The sequence below is a fragment of the Pagrus pagrus genome, assembly GCF_965226575.1.
Source record: "Pagrus pagrus genome assembly, chromosome: 5".
Lineage (NCBI taxonomy): Eukaryota > Metazoa > Chordata > Actinopteri > Spariformes > Sparidae > Pagrus > Pagrus pagrus.
This window is the reverse complement of record NC_140189.1, coordinates 19,691,228-19,714,393: the sequence shown is the minus strand read 5'-3', so window position 1 is coordinate 19,714,393 and position 23,166 is coordinate 19,691,228. Positions and strand designations below refer to the sequence as shown.

The window sequence follows — 23,166 nt, the reverse complement described above, 5'->3', positions numbered from 1 at the left end:
CCATCTTTCCTTGATTTTTCCTCAGGTCGCAGCACTCGTGTCTCATCCACATTCGTGTGAGCAGCGCCCTGTTTTCCACTCCAACCCGCGTGTTTGAAAATGTTATTTGCATGGCCATTAGTCTTGCTTTGTGGTGGAAAAGAGAAGTAGAATTTCATCACCTCATCAGGGCAGATGTTGATCTCATCTCTTTATTTCACAGTGGTGTGGATAAACTGAGGGGCGACATAATATATTCATTAGGATGTAATTCGCTATTCAATCATTCTCATTCCCAGCCTGGATAATCAGCCCACTGGCCCACGGATGGGTCCACTCAATGCCAAACAAGGACAATTATCTGATTGGTTCTGCTCTCTCTGCCAAATGGATCTGACTGCAAAGAGGCCCGAGCTGTGTCAGCATCCCACCACACACACACACACAAAAGCAGTCTCAAATTCTCTAGCAATCATTCGAGGACACGCAGGGACAAACATGTAGATTTGTGTGAGAGCAGGGTCTAATTCACACACCTGTGACTCTGGCCTAATACGCTCACAGCGACTTTAAGCTCCTTTTCCAATTGGGAACTCACTCCAAAACCAAATAACATCATTACTTGGTGGAGTTACGCAATAATAGGTATCCCACCCTGAGTAACATCTCACTTATGTTTTATTAACCAAAGCCAGCGACCAGCAGCCGGTCAGCCCCGCTCTACTCGGGTCATGCCCCCTACACTCTTTATTGCTAGGATTAATGAGCACTAAGGTTTCCTTGCCCTTAGGTCAGTCACGAGGAGGGTTACTGCTATCCTAGAGAGGTGTGTGTGTGTGTGTGTGTGTGTGTGTGTGTGTGTGTGTGTGTGTGTGTGTGTGTGTGTGTGTGTGTGTGTGTGTGTGTGTGTGTGTGTGTGTGTGTGTGTGTGTGTGTGTGTGTGTGTGTGTGTGTGTGTGTGTCTCTCTCTCTGGTGATTCTTGTCTGGTCCCCTTCACCCTTACATTTGGGAGAGAGAAAGAGCGAGACGGTGGCGTTTTTCTCCCATGAGAGCTCATTACTGCTCTTTTTCCCATTAGCCCTATGGTAACCTTCCCCAGGCCGGGCTCTGTGTCACTGTCAATATCACTCCAAGCCACTGCCCCATCCCCGGCCACAGTGCCAAATTACCCCCACCATTGCAAAATGGCCTAGCCTGTCCACGTGTGGTAAAGCTGCTGATATTTCTTACAGCGGGGGCCCTCTCAGAACTATTACCAGCCCATTTCCATTTGTTTCATTTTGTCCACACTGATGGCGGCGTGTGTTTGAAGTTACGGTCGACAGAAATAGGCTGCAGGTGTAATGTACAGTAATGTTCGAAGTAATACCACCTGTACCGAGCCTCGCATTCAAATACACTGCAGCTAATGCTCATGTTGCTATAGTAACGGCTTGTTTTGACGGATATTAAACCAAGCCAAATTTGTTGTCCTCTAACAAATGTTCATTTTGTAGGCGATTATTTTCAAGAACATATTTGTGTTGTTGGTTAGAGTCCACGTTGGTACATAAAAGCAATCTTCTGTTTCCATTTCAACAACATTATAGCAACATAAAAAACATACAATTGTAATTTTTGTGGCAGATTTTATACACATCAATGGGTGAAGTAGCTAAAGGGAAAACTCGTTTTAGAAAAGGAGAATACAAACCAAGAGAGGAAAATAAGAAAAAGCCTATAAAACAAATACCACTGTTACAGGATTAACATTGTCGCTCATTCATCCCACACCTTCAGTTTTAAGGGAAATTTTTAACCAGAGAGATATTTGCGTTGGACGTTTGACACTAGACTAGAGGGCCAATTTCCCAGGGGTGAAATCTGTCTCCCTGTACAGATTTAGTTGTTGACAGCTGGGTCTACCAGGCCACAGCACCATCGTACCATTGGGGTTTAGCTTAGTTGCATCTGATTTCCATGTTGGAAATAAACAAAGAAAGCAGAATAGAGACAATATGGCTTTGCTCAGCAGTTTTACACGCTTTGGTTTCCCTGTGCATCTGCTGGATTTGAGTGTGTGTGCAAGTGGATTTGCATGTCTTTATAATGCTTTCCCTACCAGGTTTCCATTTTAGAGCAAGTAGATTTGCACAGGATGGCAACAGAGTCTTCTACCAGTTGTTCTCATCTCACACGCAAATACACCACTGCTTTTACTGCTTTTACACTGCTGTTGCATCTGAACATTTCACACTGTTAAGAGTTGTAGCTTGTTTTATTGAAACTGTTTCGGCATGTTTTCCAATCAATACCCTTTCCCCTGAACTAAAACATAAGTGTTTGAAGTTTTTTGCTGCTATTTGTGTGTCTGTGCTAACCTGTGTTGTTATTTTTTATCGTGTGTGTGTGTGTGTCTCTGCAGTGGACGGAGGCTGGAGCGAGTGGAGCAAGTGGTCAGCGTGCGGTGCAGACTGCTCGATGTGGAGGAGCAGGGAGTGCACCCAGCCCTCACCTGGCACTGGGGGAAAAGACTGCCAGGGGCTCGACCTCCAGTCCCTCAACTGCACCAGCGAGCAGTGTCCACAGAGTGAGTGCACTCCCACCCACACACTGCAGACCAGACTGTCAGCTGCTCAACTCAGTGTAACAATAGAAAAGATGCAGTAGTAGAAGAAGTACAAGACATTTTTAACCATTTTTCAACCACTTTTCTGGAACAGGAGCAGTGGAATGCATTTTAGTTATGTTTGTCCATCAGAACTGAACTGATGAGTAGAAACTGTACATTTTAAATTCAATGAATTTGCTCAAAACAACATTTGAGAGCTGTAGCTAGAAAAAGTAGATCTCAAAACAATACATGGAGAACAGGTATACAGGAGTAACATTCATTGTCAGCCCCTACACTAAGCCTTGAGAAGGTGGGGAGGGAAAGGCTTTTTCCTTCACGCTCTTTGCTTTGGGAAGAGGGGCGAGTGTCCTTCTCCTCTTTTTATCAGATCAAATAAACATTTTTTATCTCCTTATGGCATCGGCTTCCTGTGATAAATGTTGAGTATTTCTTAGAAAAGGTTCATAAAGGAAAGATGTCCATCCCATAGGACACTTACTGACTCTGCGGACCATTACTGGCTCGTCCTCACTGGCTCGTCCTCACCTGCTTGACCTTTTAAAACAATCGGTTCTAATAAACACTGGTGTGTCGCTCGCCGCTAAGATATACACAGTCTTTTCACCTGTGTCGGTGCTGTGATGCTCTCTGTCCTCTCAACAGAGCTGAGAATTAAACCATCTCTCTTCTGATTAAAACACAACCTGACATATAAAGTGCCGTGGGTCAACTTGGGCAGGTGTGCACATTCGCTGTGATTGTTCTCTACGTGCATTTTTGTTTTATGTCGTGCGTTTATGCATATACAAAAGCCAATGTTTTGTGCAAAGATGCCAGCACTGTGCCGCCGCTCCCCATGTGTCATTAATAGGGCATGTGCGTACTGTCAGGATTAGAAACTGTGAAGCCCGAACAGCCCGAGCCAGCAGCTGAGTGGAAAGTGGCACCGCAGGGTCCACTGCTGACCAGATGGACATGAAGAGGGGGCTCTGTCATTCCCTACAGACATCAAAGACAGAAAGATATCGCAGCTTCTCACCCAGAAATGATGAGTCTCAGGGTGGTGTCTCAAAGAGGGAACGTACAACGCGCTCTTTGGCTGCTCTGTGTGGTAAAGACTGAGTTTAAATAAAGATTATGTTGACATGAGGCAGTGAATTAATAAACTGAATTATGTATCTTCGTCTCACTGACGTGATCGGATGGACCGATGCATAGCGAGCTGGGGGGTGGATAGGGATTCTGTGTGCGAATGTTGCATCGTGCATGGGTGTTAGCACTATGTATGACTGAGTGTCTGTCAGCGTGTGCGTGCATGTGTGTGTGTCAACCGCTAGCCGAGTTTGGCTGATGCAGTGAACCAGGGAGCTCAGTCGGCCCATCATCAAAGGTCAGCAGCTCCTCCCCAGAGAGGCAAGATATATACACAAAGATGCCAGTCATTGTTCCACACACACACACACACACGCAGCGTCGCTCAGTATTTACACTGACAGTGCAGAGCGGAGCGCTGGCCTCTGAAGAATGCCTGTCCCAATCTGTTCCCAGCAGATGTGTTTCCATAGACAACGGCTGTGTGAAGTATTATAATAAGCAAAATAGCAAGATGGTTTTGGCTTGTCAGCAACTCCGATACTTCAACCATGTCTGCAGGCTATTAGCTGAGATGGAAAACTTCCCCCTGAAACAAAAGACACCCTTCTCTTCTCCAGTGTAATCGAACAATGCCACTGCAGACTGAGCTGTTGTAACTCCGCCACATAAGATGTCCTCACCAACACGTTTAATCTCCCTCATTAAGCCAGATGCTGTATGGCACACGTTAGCTGAGGTTATTGTTTTGGGTACTGCATATATGAGAATCAATGCTTTGTGTTGCAGCTCCAGAATAAACAGATCTGACCCGGGCGGGATCGTTTTCACAAAGCAAACAAGCGAAGCCCAAGATGGAGCTACGCAAAAATTTGTGCAGGGAAATAATAAATGTGCTGGCAGTGTGCCAGAGCCAAAATGGCAGGCAGGTGTTAGAGGGCACGAAAATGATAGTGGGGGGAAATATAATGCTGCTCATATTCTCAGGCGCAGGAAATTAGGACAACATAAAAACAATTATTTGGCTTAATGTGTGTAATGAAGGTAATGAAGTAAATTTGCTGCAGCATCCCGTTTTGGGGGATGATTGTGCAAAGACCATCAAACTATTAATCTGTCTGTAATCAGTCTTTTAGAATCAGGGGGCTAATTCGGTGGCCGACATTATTCGTCACGGGCTGTTTTGTCAGAGCAGAGGGTCACAGGCTGCATGAAAAATGGCTGAACATTTATTTTGGCTCATATTTCACGTGGGCCTGCTGAGGGATGGGACGACTGTATTGTGGAGATAGTAATGGTCACGTTCACTTTGAGAGTTTTAGTAGCCATATTTCCCTGACCTTAAGAACTCCTGTGTTATTCATCTTCGGGCGGGTGACTGGGATTGGCCATGGGATGAAATATATTCTTCGGTCTCTTGATAAATGCCCCGGGGAGGAGGCGCAAGAGGCTGCAAAGCTTTATTTATCAATGCAGGAGAGAGAAAGGAACAGGTAGAGAGAGTTGAGCACTATCAGGTGCAGACATTGTGCTGACTGCCAATGCGGCGAGAGTCCAAACTTCAGCAGGATCCCGGTACGCTGCCTCAGAGGTAGATGAATTATAAGTCCATACTGGCCCATCTCGAGTCAGAAACTTGATCCCTAACCAGCCAGCCCTGGAGCGAGTCTGAGGAGCTGAGCTGAAAGCTTCAGGAGAGGGGAACAAACAGAGATTGGCCCGGGGTCAACGCTGAAAACAGCTCATCACATCCACAGATTATCCGCAGGCGGGTGTCAATCAGAAGAGAGGTCACACACAAAGGGAATCAAAAGTTCCTCGCCAGCAATTACGTCAAGTGGAAATGAACGATGGAGTGACGGCCGCGCAGAGGAAAGAAGAGGTGAAATGAAAGAGTGTGTAGAGAGAGGGCGTGCTAGAGGGGGACTAAACTAAAACCCATCCAATTATAAAACCTGATTAGCTATGTCAATTAAAGTGTGATGGATGTCCTTTCAATTATTGGCTGGCATCATGAAAATCAATGAGCGGGGGCCAAGAGGAGCTGCGAGGAGTTGCTGGTCAGGGTTGTAGCGAGCATCGGGATCGTTTCTCTGTGACACCTGGTGGGTCAGATAAAACTTCACTCGCCGATGCTCCGATAAGCCACCAGAGATTACAGACAGAATAGAGGGAGGAAGAGGGAGAGTCGTCTGATTGACTGACTTTATTGTCTGGGTGCAAGAATGGTTGTGTGCAGAGATACTGGATCTTTGCATCCGAGGCTGGCCCCGGTGCCTTTGGTTTGCCCTCCGAAAGTAAACAGCAACCGGCCAATCTGAGGCTATGTTTATCCAATCAGCAGAACCCAGTAGGCCTGTCTCCTTGCTGACGGGTGTTGTTTTGTCTTTAGTCAGACTGCACATCTCTCTGTAGACTACAGCATTGGAAGTCCAAAATATCACGGCCTCGTCTGGCCTTTGACTCACCAAGACAATTGGATTGGGGAACTTTAATGAGAGTTCAGCCATAGTCTCTCTCCTCCCTTTTTTGGAGCTCTTTGTGAAAGGTGGAAGGTTTAGCCAGGCTGCTTACAGTTAAGCACCTCTATGCTTCCCTGAGGGGAGAGACGGAGTCGGAGGAGAGAAGCATAGGCAGGTAAATGGACGGGACGTGAGGTGGAAGATGGAGGTATGTATCCTATAAGACTCTTCATGCTCTGTGTGTGTTCTGTGCAGATGTGCAAGAACAAAACACACGATCTCGTGTTTATCTCCAGCCAGTCATTCACAATTGATTACATGTCAAGAGATCTCTGGCATTACAGCGGCTCGCCATAGAGCTTGGCTGCATATAATCCTGCTACTTAAGGTATCAGATTGTACTGAGATAATCACCCATGAAATAGATTCTGGCATTTCTCTTAAAGACTTGGGTATGTCAGACGGCTTTGTCCAAAGAAATGGATTTTTCGAGGCAAAAAGGAGAAGGCAAGGACAAACGGATGAAAAGAGATGAATAGAGATGAGAGTGAGACACAGGCGGAGAGAGATGGTTCCTTCTTTGTCCATTTCCTCTTCTTTTTTTTTTTTACCAAACTTGGCTGTTTGCACTCCTCCTAATTCAATTGTGGAATTCTCATGTCACAGATTCACTAACACCAATTAAAACTTGTCAAATCTGCCTGTTTCCAACATTGAGTGCAGTTCCTGTCGAGCGGCAGGATGTCACAGTGGTGGAAAAACACTGAGACAGTCTGGAGATATTCATCAAAATATATCCTATCTAATGTAAATCAGGTTGAAACCTTCTGGCCATGTTATTGCTGCTCATTGCCCAAAATGCAAATTGCACGTTCTGTCAGTCACAGGCACATGCTGTTTCGCAATTCCTGTTCTTTCGTCCCTCTAAAAATTCAAACCTTCATTGTTGTATGTTTGCTCTTCTCTTCCTGCGTCTGTCGTCCTCCTTTTGTTGTCAACTCAACACTCGCCCGCCTGCAGCACTTTAACCTTTGCCGCTGTTCTCCATCCCTCAAAGCTGCGCTGCTCGACGCGTCCCCTCCTCGACTGTGTTCGGTTGACAGCGCTACGCCCCCGTGGCTCCCCGGGACAATGGCCCTCCACAAAGGCCCCAGGAGCATCCTCCACCTCCGCCACCAAATTCCCCTAGCCCAGGGAGACAGCCGTAGCAAATCCCATTCTCCTCCAAAACACACACACACACACACACACACACACACACACACACATACACACAATGAATGCACACAAATGCACACACACACTGATGTTTGTCTGGGCTTAGCTGTCATCTTCATACTGTACTTTTGGGAGAAAGACGCTTTCATGCTTGAGAGAGAGAGAGAGACATTCAATAAGAGGTGCTAGAATTTCATAAGCAAATCCTTCATTTTTCCACTCACTCTCTTGGGGGTGTTGTGTGCTTAGAGACGGAGAGAAAAAGACAGGGGAGGGAAAGGTGTTGTGTGCTTGGAGACAGAGAGAAAAAGACAAGGGAGAGAAAGAACATGCTAGCACAAGATATATTTATCCTGCGCCGAATTGAAGCAAGGTAACGCTGAAAACCTGCTGCAGAAACTGTTTCTTTCTCCTTGATTGTCTGCAGGTTGACATTGAAGCTTCAGCCTTCATAAAAATACCTAATAATTAAGAAGACTGTCTAACATTTGCTAATGTTGCCTGTGGATCAGTCAGGGACGAAGTCGAGCAGCATTTGATGCCGAGCAAGGAATGTGTGACTGATTTCATGCTATTAAACTGATCCTCAAGTGAGACCTTAACATGGAACATAATAAAAGATTTCTCAGCAGCATATGTCAGTAGTGTCATTCACCACCTGAGGTTTTCAGTCACGATTAATCTTTTTTCTGTTTCCTCCCCTTGCAGCCGTGAGCGGGGCCGAGGACGTGGCGCTCTACGTGGGCATGGTGGCGGTGGCTCTGTGTCTGACTCTGCTGCTCATCGTGGTCGTCCTGGTCTACCGGCGTAAGAAGGAGGGCCTGGATGCGGACGTTGCGGACTCCTCCATCCTCACCACTGGCTTTCAGCCCATGGGCATCAAGCCCAGCAAGCCAGGTGTGTGGGCACCGCGGCCGCGCAGGCCTCCCCCCCACAGCAGTAGGACACTGTTCTTTGTTCTACCCTCCTCTGTGCGTCCGTCGGTCCGTCGTCTGCCCACTGTGACAGTGCAGCACTCATCTACATGTACCACTGATCCTGTGTTTGTTTGCGGTTGTGGAGGTGGTGTGAGTGTGTTTACAGTGGTTTGTAGTCTAAGCAAGATGCATTATGTTGTGTGTTTGTGTGTGTGTGTGTGCGGTGCACGAGCTGTTTATTTGCCTGCCTGACACATTATGTTTCGCCACCACCTCATTGTCAGGAAATGTACCCACTCTGTTTACTGCCTGTGTGGAGCCTCTGAGGTTTACCAGCGAGTAATAGAAATACAACTGTCTGAGTTGGATGGAGATGGGGAACTGGGTTGCAGTGCCTGTGATTCACCATGGAGAAAAAAAAAAATCCTTTTTACATTCTGGGTGCTAAGCTGCATCTGAGTTCTGTTTGGAATTGATTGTGTGGTTGCTAAAGAGACAGACAGACAGAGATCGACAGAGAGAGAGAGGGGAGGGAAATAGACTGGCTTTGGGTGGAATTTGTGTTTGTGTATTGTCAAGAGTGTGTGCGTGTGAGTCTTCTGTTTCCTGCACCATGTGTCTTTTCCTGTTTGTTTCAGTTTTTCTGTGTGGTGACAGCTTCAGAGAGTGTGAGGTCTGTCTCTGTGATGTATGAACCACCCCGCCTGCCACTCATGATGATTCACACATTTGCTTTTGTCTGTTTTCTTTTTTTATTATTATTGTTCAAACAGAGAATTCCCATTTGCTCACCATCCAGCCTGATCTAACCACCACCACCACCAGTTACCAAGGCACCCTACGCTCTCGCCATGACGCCACTGGGAAGTTTTCAATGACCAACGGGCCTCTGCTGGACCCGCTTCCCAACGGCTCACACGCGCTGCACAACGGCAAGCTTAACTCGGACCCCGCTGAGTTTGTGAGCAGGCTGTCTACTCAGAGCTACTTTAAAACGCTGCCCCGCGACGTAGCTAACACCTCCTATGGGACCTTCAACTTCCTGGGAGGGAGGCTGACGATCCCCAGCACAGGTGGGTCCTTTGTTTATGCTCATAAAGGTTTAATAAAGTGTGCTTTCTGCCTGTAATTCAGTTCAATATGTTTGGGACTGTAAACATAAAGACAGAAAACTCATCCATTAGATAGTTTTGGTGATGTCATTCTGCATTATAGTCGACCATTAACTGTATAGAAGTTAGAGACAGAGCTTCTGGGTTTGAAAAGTGAAGCCGGTGCTGAAGTGCCTTAAAAGCTGCATTCTTTCTAATGGCCAGCAGGGGGCGGCTCCACTGGTTTCCAAAATATGTCCGCTTGTATGTAAGCTTATGAGAAATTATCACTATTTCTGACCTGATATGTTACCTCAGTAAACAGTATGATGTTAATTTTTTAAGTTACCCATGTAGAGTAAAATAGGTGATGAAGCAGCTCCACCCTCTCATCCAAATATCTTGTCATTTCTGGCTCCAACAAACCAAGATGGCTTTAAAACAGCAATCCACAAATCAGTGGGTGACGTCAGAGTTGGTTTACACTTGCTGTGAACCCATGTGGGGAAATCAAATGAGCATCATGCAGCACAATGCCGCACTTTATGTGTAACGTGCTACACAAAGGGCTCACGGAGAAATAATAGATTGCGAGTATTGAATGTTGTATATGATAATTAGACAAATAATAACATAACAGAAGCATTTTACTGTAATATTGTTGAAATTATTACTGCGTAGTCACTAAGATGCAGAAATTTGTGATTGCTCGTATGTGCAGGAAAGGATAAAAACATATGTCTAACACAATAGGACATTAAAGGATAAATTCACCCAAAAATGAAAATGATCATTGTCAATATCTACTCACCTCCATGCCGATGGAAATTCAGGTGAAGTTTCGTAGTCCACAACACATTTTTGGAGTTTCACAGCAACACAGAGTTGCAGTATTATCCTGAACAACTGAAGTAGATGGGGACTTGTTATAAGGCATTAAAAAAAAGCAAAAAAAAACAAGGAAAAATGGCCCCCTGCAGCTCGTCCACTGTAATCCAAGACTCCAGAAGCCCCAAGATCCCAAATTGATTTGAAAATACTTTATTTAAACCCTCTTTGAGGCAGAATTCTTCAGTGGAGCTGCTAAGCTTAAAGCATTAGCGCACCCCCATCTGAAGTGGGTGCATGTGATCGACTGTGCGTCAATTTGGGATCTCAGGGGCCCCAGAGACTTGGATTACACCGAACAAGCTGTATGGAGTTTGTTTTAATTTTGTTTTTGTTTTTTTTGTTTTTTATCATTTTAAAACAAGTCTCCATCTACACCAGTTGTTCAGGAGAATGCTGCAACGCTATTTTGCTTAATAGTTTAGCTTCTGAATCACACATCAGCCATCAAGACGAGATCCTTCTGCTCCTCATACCTGTCCGATCTTTAATGAAATACAATGTATGTTTACCACTTTAAATTAATACATTATTTTTCTTTTGCAAGCTCTTTGTGACACCAGAGAAAACAATAAAACACACAAGGTGAAGTAAATTGCAGCATTAATTGTTTTCAATCCATGCAGCGCTAATGAAGCTGGATGAAAGTCCCCAAAACTGTCCAATCAATCAGTTACCTGCCTGTTGACAAGTCTTTGTGTTTACGTCCCTTCCCTTCTCTTAAGATGAGAAGGAAAGGAACCTGAGTGGTGCAGTAAAAGCAGGTATTGTTTTTGAAGGGACAGGAAGATTTCAGTAATCCTCAGTAGGATGTTCTGTTTACTGCCAGACTTCAAACAAGAAAAGTTCCATCTCAACACTGTAACATCTGCTATAAAATGTAGAAATACGGTGGGAACAAATCAGTTTTTATTTATAACAAACATTTCATATATTGTCATTGCTTTTACATAAAAAAGAACATTTACAGAAACTTTATGACACCTGCTTTAATGAGACGGCGCTCCCGACTGGACATTAACAAGGAGGATTTATCAGTAACAGATGAGTCCCATAAACGTCTCCCTGTCTCACTGAAACCGACCCAGACCGCTCAGCCTTTAAATCTCATGCATGTGGGTTTACTAATAGTCTTGTACCAGGATAACAAAAGTGATTCAGTGCTTCATACAAAACAGCTTAGTGCACAGGCTGTATTTCTCTGTGTGATACAAATGAGTTTACAGTTATAAGGAATCATTTTAGCTGGGTGTTTAAAGTGGATTATGTGGAAAGGGCTCACTTGTTTATCCAAACATTGAATCTTACAAAATAAGGTGTTTGGCTTAACAGCGTCTCGTCAATAACCTACATCTACAGGGACCTTAAGTGTAAGAATGGGACAATTAAAAATAAAATCAAGAGTGTGCACCAGATACATTTTAGTCTGAAAAATTCCTGGAACAAAAACAGAGAACAAATTACTCCAATTAGGCCACCTCGCTTGTGACAGAGCTGGTCGAATTTGTAGCCGATGTCCACAAGCGTCAGCTCTGTGCTGTGAGCGTGGACAGAGGAATAGAGATAGTCCATTAAAGATTAGTCTGATAAAAGATATAAAAAGCCCAACATCATTAGTCTCCTATTTTGCTTCACCCTCTTCACATTAGCTGAGTACAGAGCTTATATAATTATACTGGAAGACAGTGTTTTCACTTGGCTCACTGTAGGCTGTCCAGATTAGCTGATCACAGTGCCAGTACGTCAGGACAAAAGGTCTTTTTTTCTGTTTTTCTTCCCATCTTTCTCTCCTCCACTCTCTTGCCGATATTTTATGCATGGATTAACTCAAAGCCATGTCGACTATACCACGCATTGGCACCGTTTTCTCATTGGGACACACACACATACAAAAAAAGAAAAAACAAAAACCTCAGCACTTGCATGCATCCACTCAGAGGAGATATACTGTCATTTAGCGCAGTTTCCAAGCGGGCACAGAAGAAGAAGACAGAAGACGGTTTATAGATTCAGACAAGGCTGTGAGCATTCAGGCACCTTCTCCTTATTCAGACAGATGTTTTCATGGTGAACAATCCAGAGGCTGTCACACAGTCACTGTTTGTACCACATTTTAAATAGGATTCTAAGTGGATGATTTTTGGCACGAGAATCGCAACACAAATGCCACAACACTCCAGCTACCTCAATAGCTCTCTCTATTCTCCAAGGTACATTCCCCCACTCTCCTGGGGAAGTGCAATTTTTCCGGGAGTAGTCTGTTCCATAGTCTCAATTATCTACTTTGTGGCAGACGGAGGACATTTAAACTGTGACGCGGCGTGCGTCTTTGTCTCGGCTAATTGTTGACCGTGGGGACGCGTGCCGCCTCGGCTGGCGGTGCAGAGATTTGCATCTACTGTACCTGGCGGAGGCTGCCTCTGACCTTCAGAATAGATTTGCTTTTTGTTTTTGCAGCCATACAGTTTTGTAGAGTGGGCCGGCTCCCTTTTGTGAGATGACAAAAGCGTTGTTCAGTCAGAACAAATGAGCCTGTCCCCCTCTTCCTCACCACCTCTCCCATTCTCTCTCCCTTTGTTGTTATTTGCATTAGGAATCAGTCTGCTCATTCCTCCCGAGGCCATCCCCAGAGGAAAGATCTATGAGATTTATCTCACTGTTCAGAGGAAGGAAGATTTAAGGTGGGTCTCTTTAACACTGCCTAACTGGCAGTCTTCCCTGGATGCCACTAGGCTGTTTGTTTTGATGCTCCACTGTTCCATTAGGAAAGGCTTAAGAGTCTGTGCCAGTACTGTGGAGGAGGGATGTAAATAAATAGGGTTGCCTTTTACCAGGATGTGCACTATTTAAGTTAAATGAATTGTTCGAAAAACACTGTTTATCTGGCTTTCTGCATTCAGTCTCAGAAGACACAGCGATTGTGGCCTGCTGTGATCGTGTTACTCAGTCATCACAACTTGCTCCAGCTAGTCAGCGAGTCCAACAGGCTTTCATTATTCTTTGTTACAGCTCCTACATAATTTGACGAGGAGACGGTATCATATCCTGCTTACAAGAGACCAGTAAATTCTCACCAATAACTTGGAGAGTAAAAGCACTTCATCTCCACTCATTCCCTCTCTCCCCGGTGTAGGTTACCCCTGGCTGGCTGCCAGACCCTGCTCAGCCCCGTGGTGAGTTGTGGCCCTCCGGGGGTGGTCCTGAGCCGGCCAGTTATCCTCAGCATGGACCACTGCTCTGATGCATGCCTCGACAACTGGGCCGTCCGCCTCAAGAAGCAGAACTATGAGGGCGCTTGGGAGGTGAGACGGCACTATAACACACTACAACAGCACAAATCCTCCGTAGAAGACAAAGTTGCCTCTCACTGAATTTGTTACTGAGCTCACTGAGAGCTTCCCGAAAAAAGTACAAAGTTACTCAGCAGAGACTTGAAGCTCGCTCTGGAAAGCACTCAGTGCTGTATAGCGGAGGTAGTTCTGGCCCAGCACTCATCCACTCCATAGGGTTTAAATTATATTGACCATCAGGTGTTTTCTCATTGGGCTGGAACAAAAGCCTGGAAGCGCCGGCTCTCTCCAACTCGAGAGTTGCTAGGCAACATGCGTCTCAAAACAGAAATTCTCTAAGCAAATTACTGATCCTCAAAGTACTCTTCTGAGTGCTCCTTGACCATTTTTGACCGCTGCTTCCAATTACAGAGCTCCCTCCCCGTTTTTCTATCCATGAAATTTGAAAGTAACCAGAACTGCCAGACTCCAATAGGATAGAGTTGGGAAGAACTGTCTGCCGTCTGCACACACACACACACACACACACACACACACACACACGCACTCTCTCTCCTGCAAACAAACGCGGTTCGAGGCAGAATACCCATCTCAACAATCCAGAGAGATTGGAAAGGGTGCTGGTGGGCTTCGGAGTGTTAGTAGGTCTTCTTTCATGTTCGATATTGTGCATAAATTATTCAGCCTCCCCGTGTGTGGCGGCGGTGGGGTGTCTGTGGGATGGATTGGCCTGTCTGAGGCAGAGGTTAGACCAGCACTTTTAATCATCGGCCGGACCAAATATAGCCCAACAGCCTGACTGCGTGGCCACCAAAGGAAAAAGGAGCCAGGTGGACGAGAGTGGAAACATCCAGAGAGAGAGGGAGAAGAGAGGGGGAAAATAAAAGAGAGGAGACAGAGAGGGGAAAGGCAAAGTGGACAAGCACGTAATGTAGATGTAGAGGAGCGATTAGAAACAGTGGGAGATTGGAAATACGGCTCAGGAAATAAGAGAAAGCCTTAAAGAGATGGTGAAAGTGGACATGCGGCAGGAGTAAGAGAAATGAATTGCCTGTAGAGTGAGCGCTCAGTGGTGTAATTGAGCCACCTCACTCTCTGCTCCACTCCGAAGAAATATTAAGATGATGAAAAAGTGAGACTCCATTGTGGTCGCATGGCAAATGAATTGTGTCAATACTAATTCTATTGATGTAGATGGTGTCTGGTTGAATCGATCCTAGAGGGGCTCGCTGGGCATTTGGCAGGCAGTATGCTCTCTTCAGCTTGATTGGCTAATGAGAAGAGTCAGTCAACTGGCATGATGGGATTTTAGAGAAAATGTTGTCACCTTGGGTCCAATTTGTCCCCATCAAATTAGCCCCGAGAGCAGTGGAATTATCCCATAAAACTATCCTGCACTGCGATGGGATGGGATATTTGCGGAAGTGCGTCGTCTTCATTAGAAATGCAGTTGTGATGCAGCGCTTCATCTCTGCAACAAAGCAAGCAAAAATCCAATATTTAAATCTTTTGTGATTTTTTTTTTTCTCCTGCGCAAATTAAAGCACCAATTAATTCTTGTACTGCCTGTTAGTGTTTTTTTTTTTAACACCCCTCACCATCAGGCAACCGTGTTGTTTTGCAGATAAATTGGCAAGCTGTTTTCACCTTTCTTAACAAATCTCAGAGGCTGAAGGAAATTCCGGAAATCCCAATAATCCGATATTTACTGCACCTCCACAGCCTTTTCTTCCTCCAGAACCATCTATTCTTGCCAGGAATCTATTCGAGTCTCCTTTCATGTCAATTGAGCACCTCGTTCATGCATTATTAAGTAAATTGATGTTGTCCTATAGAAAGTGTCTTTGTATGAGGGACTGTGTGTCTTTGTGTCACTATGGAGCGTGTGTGCTGTAGTAAAAAGGGATTTTGAAGCAAGAACAAAGTATTCCTTTTTTCCCCTGATTTAAATCTCATACTTATGTAACATTACCTTGAAGAACTCAAGCTTAAAGGGTAACTCCACCTATTTTACACATTAAAGTGTGTTTACAGGTCATGGGGAGACCACTTCTGCATACGTGAAAAAAGTACTATAAAGACTTTAATGGCTCCGGAGAAAGCTGCATATAATCTGATAAATTGCCTCCGGTGTAGTCACAGAGTTGCTAGGTTGCATTGTGGGTGATGTAGGCGCCAGCTTTTGAAGATGAAGAATACGAAATGAAAAAGGCGATATATTTGTTTCTGTTCTGCTGCATCGATTTGATAATTTCTGTGTAAATGAGACCAGCGGACTTTTTGCTATTCAAAACCTGGTGCCTACATTACCCACAATGTAACTTAGCCACTGAGTTACATCACTGGAGGCGATTCAGATCACATGCAGCTTCGTCTGGAGCCACCAGCGGCTTTATACCACTTCTTCACATTTGCAGTTACTGCTCCCCAAGACCTGTAAACACACTTTAATGTGCAAAATTGGTGGAGTTACCCTTTAAATGATAGTTTGTCACACTGCAGGAGAGACAGTTTGCTTCTGTGCCAAACAACCCTTTTACAAACACACACCTACACATACAGACACCAGGCACCCAGGCAAACACATTACCCTTCCCTCCTACACAAATTGGGTTCTTGACCTTCCGTTCACACCTTGTTTTTTTTCCCCCCCTCCGTCTCCTCCAGGATGTCCTGCTGATGGGGGAGGAGCTGGTGTCGGAGCCCTATTACTGCCAGCTCGAGGCCGAGACGTGCCGGCTCTTCTCTGAGCAGCTGGGCACCCTCGCCCTGGTGGGAGAGTCCCTGCACATGGGCGCTGCCAAGCGCCTGAGGCTGGTGCTCTTCTCGGACGCGTACTGCTCCACGCTGGAGTACAACATCAGGGTGTACTGCATGGACGACACACAGGACGTCTTTAAGGTAAAGTGTGACAGATGCAGGCCTGCCCGTTTTTCTGTTTAGAGTGCAGTTTCTCATCTGGAGATTGCATGGATGGAGCAGTTTTGCATCAGCTGAGTGATAGGTGGACTATTACGAGTAATAACATTGTCTGTCACATTGGAAGGTTGGTAGAAATCAGTGCATGCAGGAGTTAGGCGTGGCCATGGTAAATTGAACAATATTGCAGGCTTGATTACACCATGAGCAGTTCAAGTGTGTGTGATTTGTTGAGTTTCTCCACGTGAGACTATAGACCCGATGCATATGCCCAGGTTAATACAGTCTGTGCGAGTGTGTTTTTGTGTGTATGCTTACAGAAATTCATTCCTCTCATGCCGTCGGTGGTTCTGCTTGACTGCTGTGGGCCGAGAAGTTTCCCATTACTTTGTACAACAGCATATTTCGCTTCTCTTTTTTGCTCTCCACATGGACAGAGTATAATCAAGCACTAATGCCTTCCTCCCTCCCTCGAGGACTGCCTCTGAGTAGCCTGTTAAGATTTCATTTGCATGGTTAATTAGTAAATTAAAAGGAGAGCCTGCCCCAATCTTTTCCCAGCAACCCCCATGCTCTCTCTCTCTCTGTCTCTCTCTCTCTCTCTCTGTCTCTCTCTCTCTCTCTCTCTCTCTCTCTCCTTCTTTCTCCGCACCTCTCTTTCTCTCTCCAAGCTGTTCCTCCTTGTCTGACACCACCCACAGCCACAAGTGCCACTTCCCACTCGAGTCCACTTTCGCCGGCTGTAATGGCTGACCTCCTCGTTCAGGGGTTTCGCCGCCGGCACAATCTATGGATGGCTGCGGGACATAAACAATGGAAGTCAGCAGGGGGCTCTGGATGAAATTAGCGCTCTCCCATTCAGGGAGCAGTAGATGAGATGAGAGCCGCGCACAGGCTCTAGCTGTGGGGTGGGAATTACTGAAAACTCTCCTCGCTTGCATCTGTCTTTTTGTGGGTCAATGCTACCCCTGCTGCTATCTTTCTCCATTTCTGACAGCTATTGCATGATAGCAGGCGTGCTCAGGGAAATTGCTGGCTGACATTAAACTGCGGTCTAACGTAGAAATAAGTGGAAAATGTAGAATATAGGAGCCGATGCGGCTCTGTTTTTTGTTTACCTGCTATCAAAGCAGTTGTAATGATAGGGTTCTCTTTATATATTCAGATCATCGGGTGACCCAGTGTTGTTTTGCTGCAGTGTGACTGTTGAAATGACCTTGTACGTCCTGTGTTGGAGGCAGGAAGGCTGCTGGTGCACAGAAAACCTCTTTCTCTCTGCCTCTCCCTCTGGCTAGCTCTTGTTCTGCTATTCTCCCGCTCTCTTAGCCAGGAAAAGGACATCTGAGCTTGTTGACTCCGGCACTTGTGCTGCCATACTCTGCGGCTCCCTCGACGCCCTTGAGTGCATTAGCTCCCCGTCTCTCACACAACCTGGTCCTGTGGTAAGCCACGGCGTCTCCGGGGTTTTGTAGTTTTTAGTGAGTGATTTAGAATGTGGCCCACACTGTTTAGTAATCTCGACTTCACACTGCTCTTGGTGCCATTATGGAGGGAGCAGTTCATTTAGCAAGTACATTAACCACTTTGAGTGGAGATTAAACTTCCCTGGAGAGGTTCAGCCTAATCACTAATCACTATCTTTAAAATGCACCATTTATGATTAGACTTTCACTATGGCTACCATTAGATTTAATTGTAGTTCGTAACAGTGGTGAAGTAGCAGTAGGTGGCACAGCAGCGTTTTTTCATGTTTGTGTTGACGTACAGTACTCGCTTCAGCACATCTGAATTTTATGACAGCATTTGCAGCCTGCTAAGGCACTGCACCTCATTTTTCAGACAAGAAGTCAACTTTTCATGCATTAAACAGGCTGTACTTTTGATGGGAGATGAAGAAAAAAAAAAAAGAAAAGAAAAGGCATTTCTCTGCCTTTTTCTGTCGGCTGTTCACTGGCAGGAAGAACTGCAGAAACCAGAAGCGATGCTGAGGTTTTCTCCCCAGTCCCCTCGCTTGCTGTCAGTCTGCTCTGACAAGCCTCCATCAGCGAGAATGACTCGCACACACACACTCGCAAACATGTGCGCATGCTACACTGCACGCTGTACCATGCAATCTCTTATCTCCCAATTACAGCAGATTAGAACCAATGTTATTGTCTTTGATCCTAAGTGTGCGGGGGCTCTGGGGAAACAGTGACATTTCCGTCTGATGCTTGCCGTATGTTAGCAGGGCTCTGCCGGGACCAATTAAGTTAATATTTAATGTGTGTCCCACTCTTGATGGGCCCAGCCAAGGCTGGCACAGCAGCAGAGGAGACATGATCGGCGTTTGGTAGCGCCCTGACTGTGCACTCGGTTGTTCCCAGCTAGACCTGTGGGAGAGCATCAGTGATGTTCTGCCATCCCACAACTGATTGAAACACCTGCAGTGAACCAAACCGCCGACTCAGTACAGAGATAGACCTAACAGCAGCATCTAATTAAACTGGAAGGGTGCCCACAAAGGTGTCTTTATAGTATCAGAATATGCTGCAGCTTTTTTTTTGTATATTTAGCTGTGATATTCAGAATCTGTCAGCTTTCAGCATGAAGGACAAATTGTTGCTCAGTGTGTTTTCCTCTGAGCATAACCCACGTTTGAAAAGTGGAACAATGACAAAATATCCTGGCGTTTATTGATAACTAAATGTTCTTCCTTTACACCCACATCTGTGCGCTGTAAGGCCGGTGTTTTTGTATAGTTTAAAAAAAAACCAACATGTAGAAAGATTTATAAACCGCCCACTTCTTGTCATATTTATTGAAGCACAAGTCAGTTTTTCTGTTGGTGTGGTAGACTTTTTGAGGGATCACCATAAATTACTAATACAATAGCTGGCTGTGTGCATTTCTCCGCCGATTGATCATTTTGATACTTTTACAGCAGTCATAGCATGAAAACCTGCTCTATAATCAAGACATGGAAATCTCACTTTCTACAACAAGGGACCTTGAACGTATGCTTATAAAACGCAACACAAAAATGTTAGCACGCTAGCCAGCTAAACTAAGCTGATTGACACTGCAATCGTTATATCTGATTTACATCATTATGTTGGCATTGTGAGGTTTCAGCATGTTAGCATTTTGCTCAAAGCACTGCTGTACCTAAGTTTAGCCTCACAGAGCTGCTAGCATGACTATAGCCTCTTTGATCATCATCACAGTGAGCTTAAGTGACATTTAACAGCCATAAAACGTCCCCAATCCTACACCTGGGCTCAAATGGTAAGGAGTTAACTCCCTTTGTACTCGTAGTATTGTATTTCAGACTAAATAATTCATGCTTTCATCAATATTCATGTAATGAAGCTAATACTTTCAGCTTTTGGTCTATTGATTGTAAAAATGTATGTTCCGGTGTTAAACGGGTGTTTAATTGATGTCTAACTGGCTAAATAGCAGCTCCTGGATTCTTTTATACGGTCTTTGACCTCAAGCTATTATTCTTCATTTGCGTTTAAAAGGACTCATAAACTGTTTATGTGCTCCTTTCACTATGACTTTCGCTCCTGAGCAGCAGGCTACAGTTGACAAGAAACTTTTCGCTTTTATGTATCAGAGGAGAGAAAACCAGCATGTACAGACTGTAAATACAAACAGTTTTTCTGAGCCCCCCCATCAGAATAGTTACTGGCAAGGAATTTATGGGGGGAAAAAAGAAGAGCACAGCCCAGTAATTGCTGGCATTAAGTTAAAGAAGACAGTCAGCTTTATCACTGAGCCCAGCTGAGAAATTGTTTCCATATTATATTTCTGTGTTCCTATGTGCTGTTTTTTCCCGTCCTGCTCTGTGATTTATCAGGCCGAATGTGCATCTTTTCCCTAGCAAACACAGTCCCCATTTATAACTGAGCAGACAAGTCCCTTCTATTTGTAGTTATTAATCAGAGTTGACTGTAGCGGGCACGGCCACTGGAGCTCAGACTGATAGACTCTCAGTCAGAGAGGAAAAGCCTGTCACATCCTGCTGACAAATACACAGATTTATGGAGCCCACATAGCCAGGCTACTCTCTATAAACAAATGCATTTGCCTGAAAAGAGTCGCTCTGAAAATGGATCATCGCTATGAATGCACATTTTTAAACACATGAGGACACAGCGTTGCTACGAGTGGAGGGGTGAGGACGAGTTTATGAGCATATTAAAGCCCGTGCATCTCTCCATGCTACGGATGACATGTAGCTTGACTAATTAACTGATCAAACGCTAGTTATAATCCCCATCAGAGCTAGTTAAGTTAATCAGTTTATTACACACCAAGCCAGAACAATAAAAGACCACATGTAGTAGCTTGACCTTGCTGTGAGGGAAGCAGAATATTTTGTAATCTGCAGCTTTGAACCAGACCGGTTCTATGTAGGCCTCTGCTAATGCTTTGATTTGTTTAGACTGTTTCTTTCCCGGGTCCGACGGCGCTGCTGTTGTTGTTGCAAGAGGCGAGTTTGGTGCAGCCACTAACCTCTTTCTGTCAGCACCAGCCCGCAGAGATTAGCTGTATGAGTGTCTCTTGTTTCCCAGTGGAGCCCCGGCCCCAGTCCATCACAGTCCCAGCTCTGGTCCAAGCCAGGAGGATGAGGGGTGGGAGACGAGTGAGGGTGGGAAAAAAGGGGGTTGAAGTCATAGAAAACTGTGGCCATGATTGCAGTAATCCTGTTATCTCTCCTGCTAAAGCTGGCCACTCTAGTGACCTGGAGACACAAATGTTAAGCTGCCTCTGTCTCTCTTCTCTCTTGCTCCTGCTCTTTTCACTCCTTCCCTGCTCTATCTCACTCTCTTTAGCCAGCCTCATTGAATGTCAGGGGGTGGTCTTGGCTCCGGCCGACTCTAAATTCACAGTCTTCACACACACCACAGGCTATCTCGAATTCCGTCAGAACAAAAGGGGTTTTTCTCCTGCAGCACTTGAACTTCTCGCCCATCTCATGCATCTTAATGCTTCCACAGTTGTCTGGGGTCAGGGTGTCCAGGAGAAACAGCTCTTCTTATCTACACTCGAATGGAAACGCAATTTAGCTCCAAGTTGATGATTAATATGTGATTTGATAAACTAATCCGAAACCTTGCATTGTTTTCCCCCGGAAAGAGTAAATAATACGGTCAAATTTAGCTTCTCATCCATTAGCTCGCTCACACCGTCATTTGTTAACAGGATAATGGGGCGTAAAGAGGGCCATTATTCTCTCAGTCCAGAACATATGCTGAAGCCCTGCACAAAAACACACTAACACACACACACCCACAGACGCGACACACAAGCGAGACGGTGTCATTTGAAAGCGAGGACACGCGCACACTGTTGTGTATTTCCCCGTCAGGTAGCAGGAGTGCCATGTCCTAGACCCTGTTTGATCGTAATCCTGCCGTGTCAGCCTTGAACCTGACAAACTGCTAGACAGGCCAGTTAGTATTCATTCTAGGAGCTATATGTTGATAATAAGATAATTGGCATTCTGCGCTCTCTCTTGCTAGCAGGCCTATAGATTTGCTGCTATAGGTCAAAGACGCGATCAAAGTCCACAAGCCCCAATTTGCAATGCTAATAACCCCCAACACATAATTGTGCTCAAGAACTGTGGTAAATGAACCTCTTTGGAAGCCCTCTTAATGTGACTTTTTGTCTGTGTAAGAGACATAATAGCGGAGGGCTTTTAATTCTGCAGAGAATGCGCTGCCCCCTGTTATTAACTCATTAGACCTCGACGCTTTGATTCAGAGCCATTGTCTGACCTTCCCACTCCCAGTAAGTGGGCTGGGTAACATCACAAGGCTCCGGCGTGGCAGCACAGTGAGGAGAACACTCCATCCAGCCACATACAGTCAGATCACTGTACATCTTTAATGCTCTGTGCCGTTTGTGTGAGAGGGGATAAACCAATACACATGCAGGAATGGAGATGGCTGATCACGGGGTGGGGGTGGGGGGGGGCGCTGGGGGCATAATATTCGTGTTAACAAGAAGATAAGCACTAAGCAAACACGGAAATTAGCAATGCGCTGAGCAAACATTGAAATTCAATTCTCGAGCTCAACCCAAAAGTGCTCATTCAGTAAATCAGAGAGCACATCAAATATCAAAAGCAGGTAGAGATTCCAAATGGATAATTAACAGCTTCCTTTCCATTATAATTGGAATCAGTCGAGCCGTTTCTGGAAAACGGGGCAGAAAATTGAATCAGTGTTGTGCAGATAGAAATTACTGCCATTCTCCACCTTAATTAGATGTCTTTGCTGAAATCAGACCATGGGCAACCGTGCTGGCATGCAGCGCCCAACATATGGCCACCATCTATACGCACATCTCCCTCCTGGAGCCGCTGTCTTTGAGATGTCTGCTAGACTATGAGGTGTATTCCTGCTGCCTGTTTTTCCCTCTGCTGCCATCATGTTTCCCTCCTCACACAGATTAAAAAAACATATCTTATTTCCAAGGTCTTTCCTCGCTGCTAATTTCAGAGGTCTGTCTTTTCTCTGTCGTAATACGCCGCTCCGATTGGAGTGGAGGTAGCACATGTGAACGCCCGTTTAAGTATTGGATTCTTAGAGACTCGCTCAGCACAAAGCATCCAGCTCAAAACCAATTGATAGATCAGAGGGAAAGAGCGGCAGATATTTTCATCCCATTCCAGATGGTCATTTGGATGGCAACAAATGGTCCACTGAGCAAGTCCCACA

General features: G+C 45.3%; 1 protein-coding gene across 4 annotated transcripts in view; it reads left to right on the top strand.

The window, feature by feature from the left end:
- unc5a (unc-5 netrin receptor A) overlaps nucleotides 1-23,166 on the top strand; it is a 140,802-nt gene that overhangs the window by 108,759 nt on the left and 8,877 nt on the right. For 2 of the 4 annotated variants that reach the window (XM_084353935.1, XM_084353933.1), the window contains 6 exons: nucleotides 2,385-2,549; nucleotides 8,054-8,242; nucleotides 9,036-9,335; nucleotides 12,835-12,922; nucleotides 13,375-13,543; nucleotides 16,199-16,432. In XM_084353935.1, coding sequence (XP_084210061.1) covers nucleotides 2,385-2,549; nucleotides 8,054-8,242; nucleotides 9,036-9,335; nucleotides 12,835-12,922; nucleotides 13,375-13,543; nucleotides 16,199-16,432 — 1,145 coding nt within the window. Of the gene's footprint in view, nucleotides 1-2,384; nucleotides 2,550-8,053; nucleotides 8,285-9,035; nucleotides 9,336-12,834; nucleotides 12,923-13,374; nucleotides 13,544-16,198; nucleotides 16,433-23,166 lie in introns of all 4 variants that reach the window. The other 2 variants (XM_084353934.1, XM_084353932.1) reach the window with 1 other exon arrangement.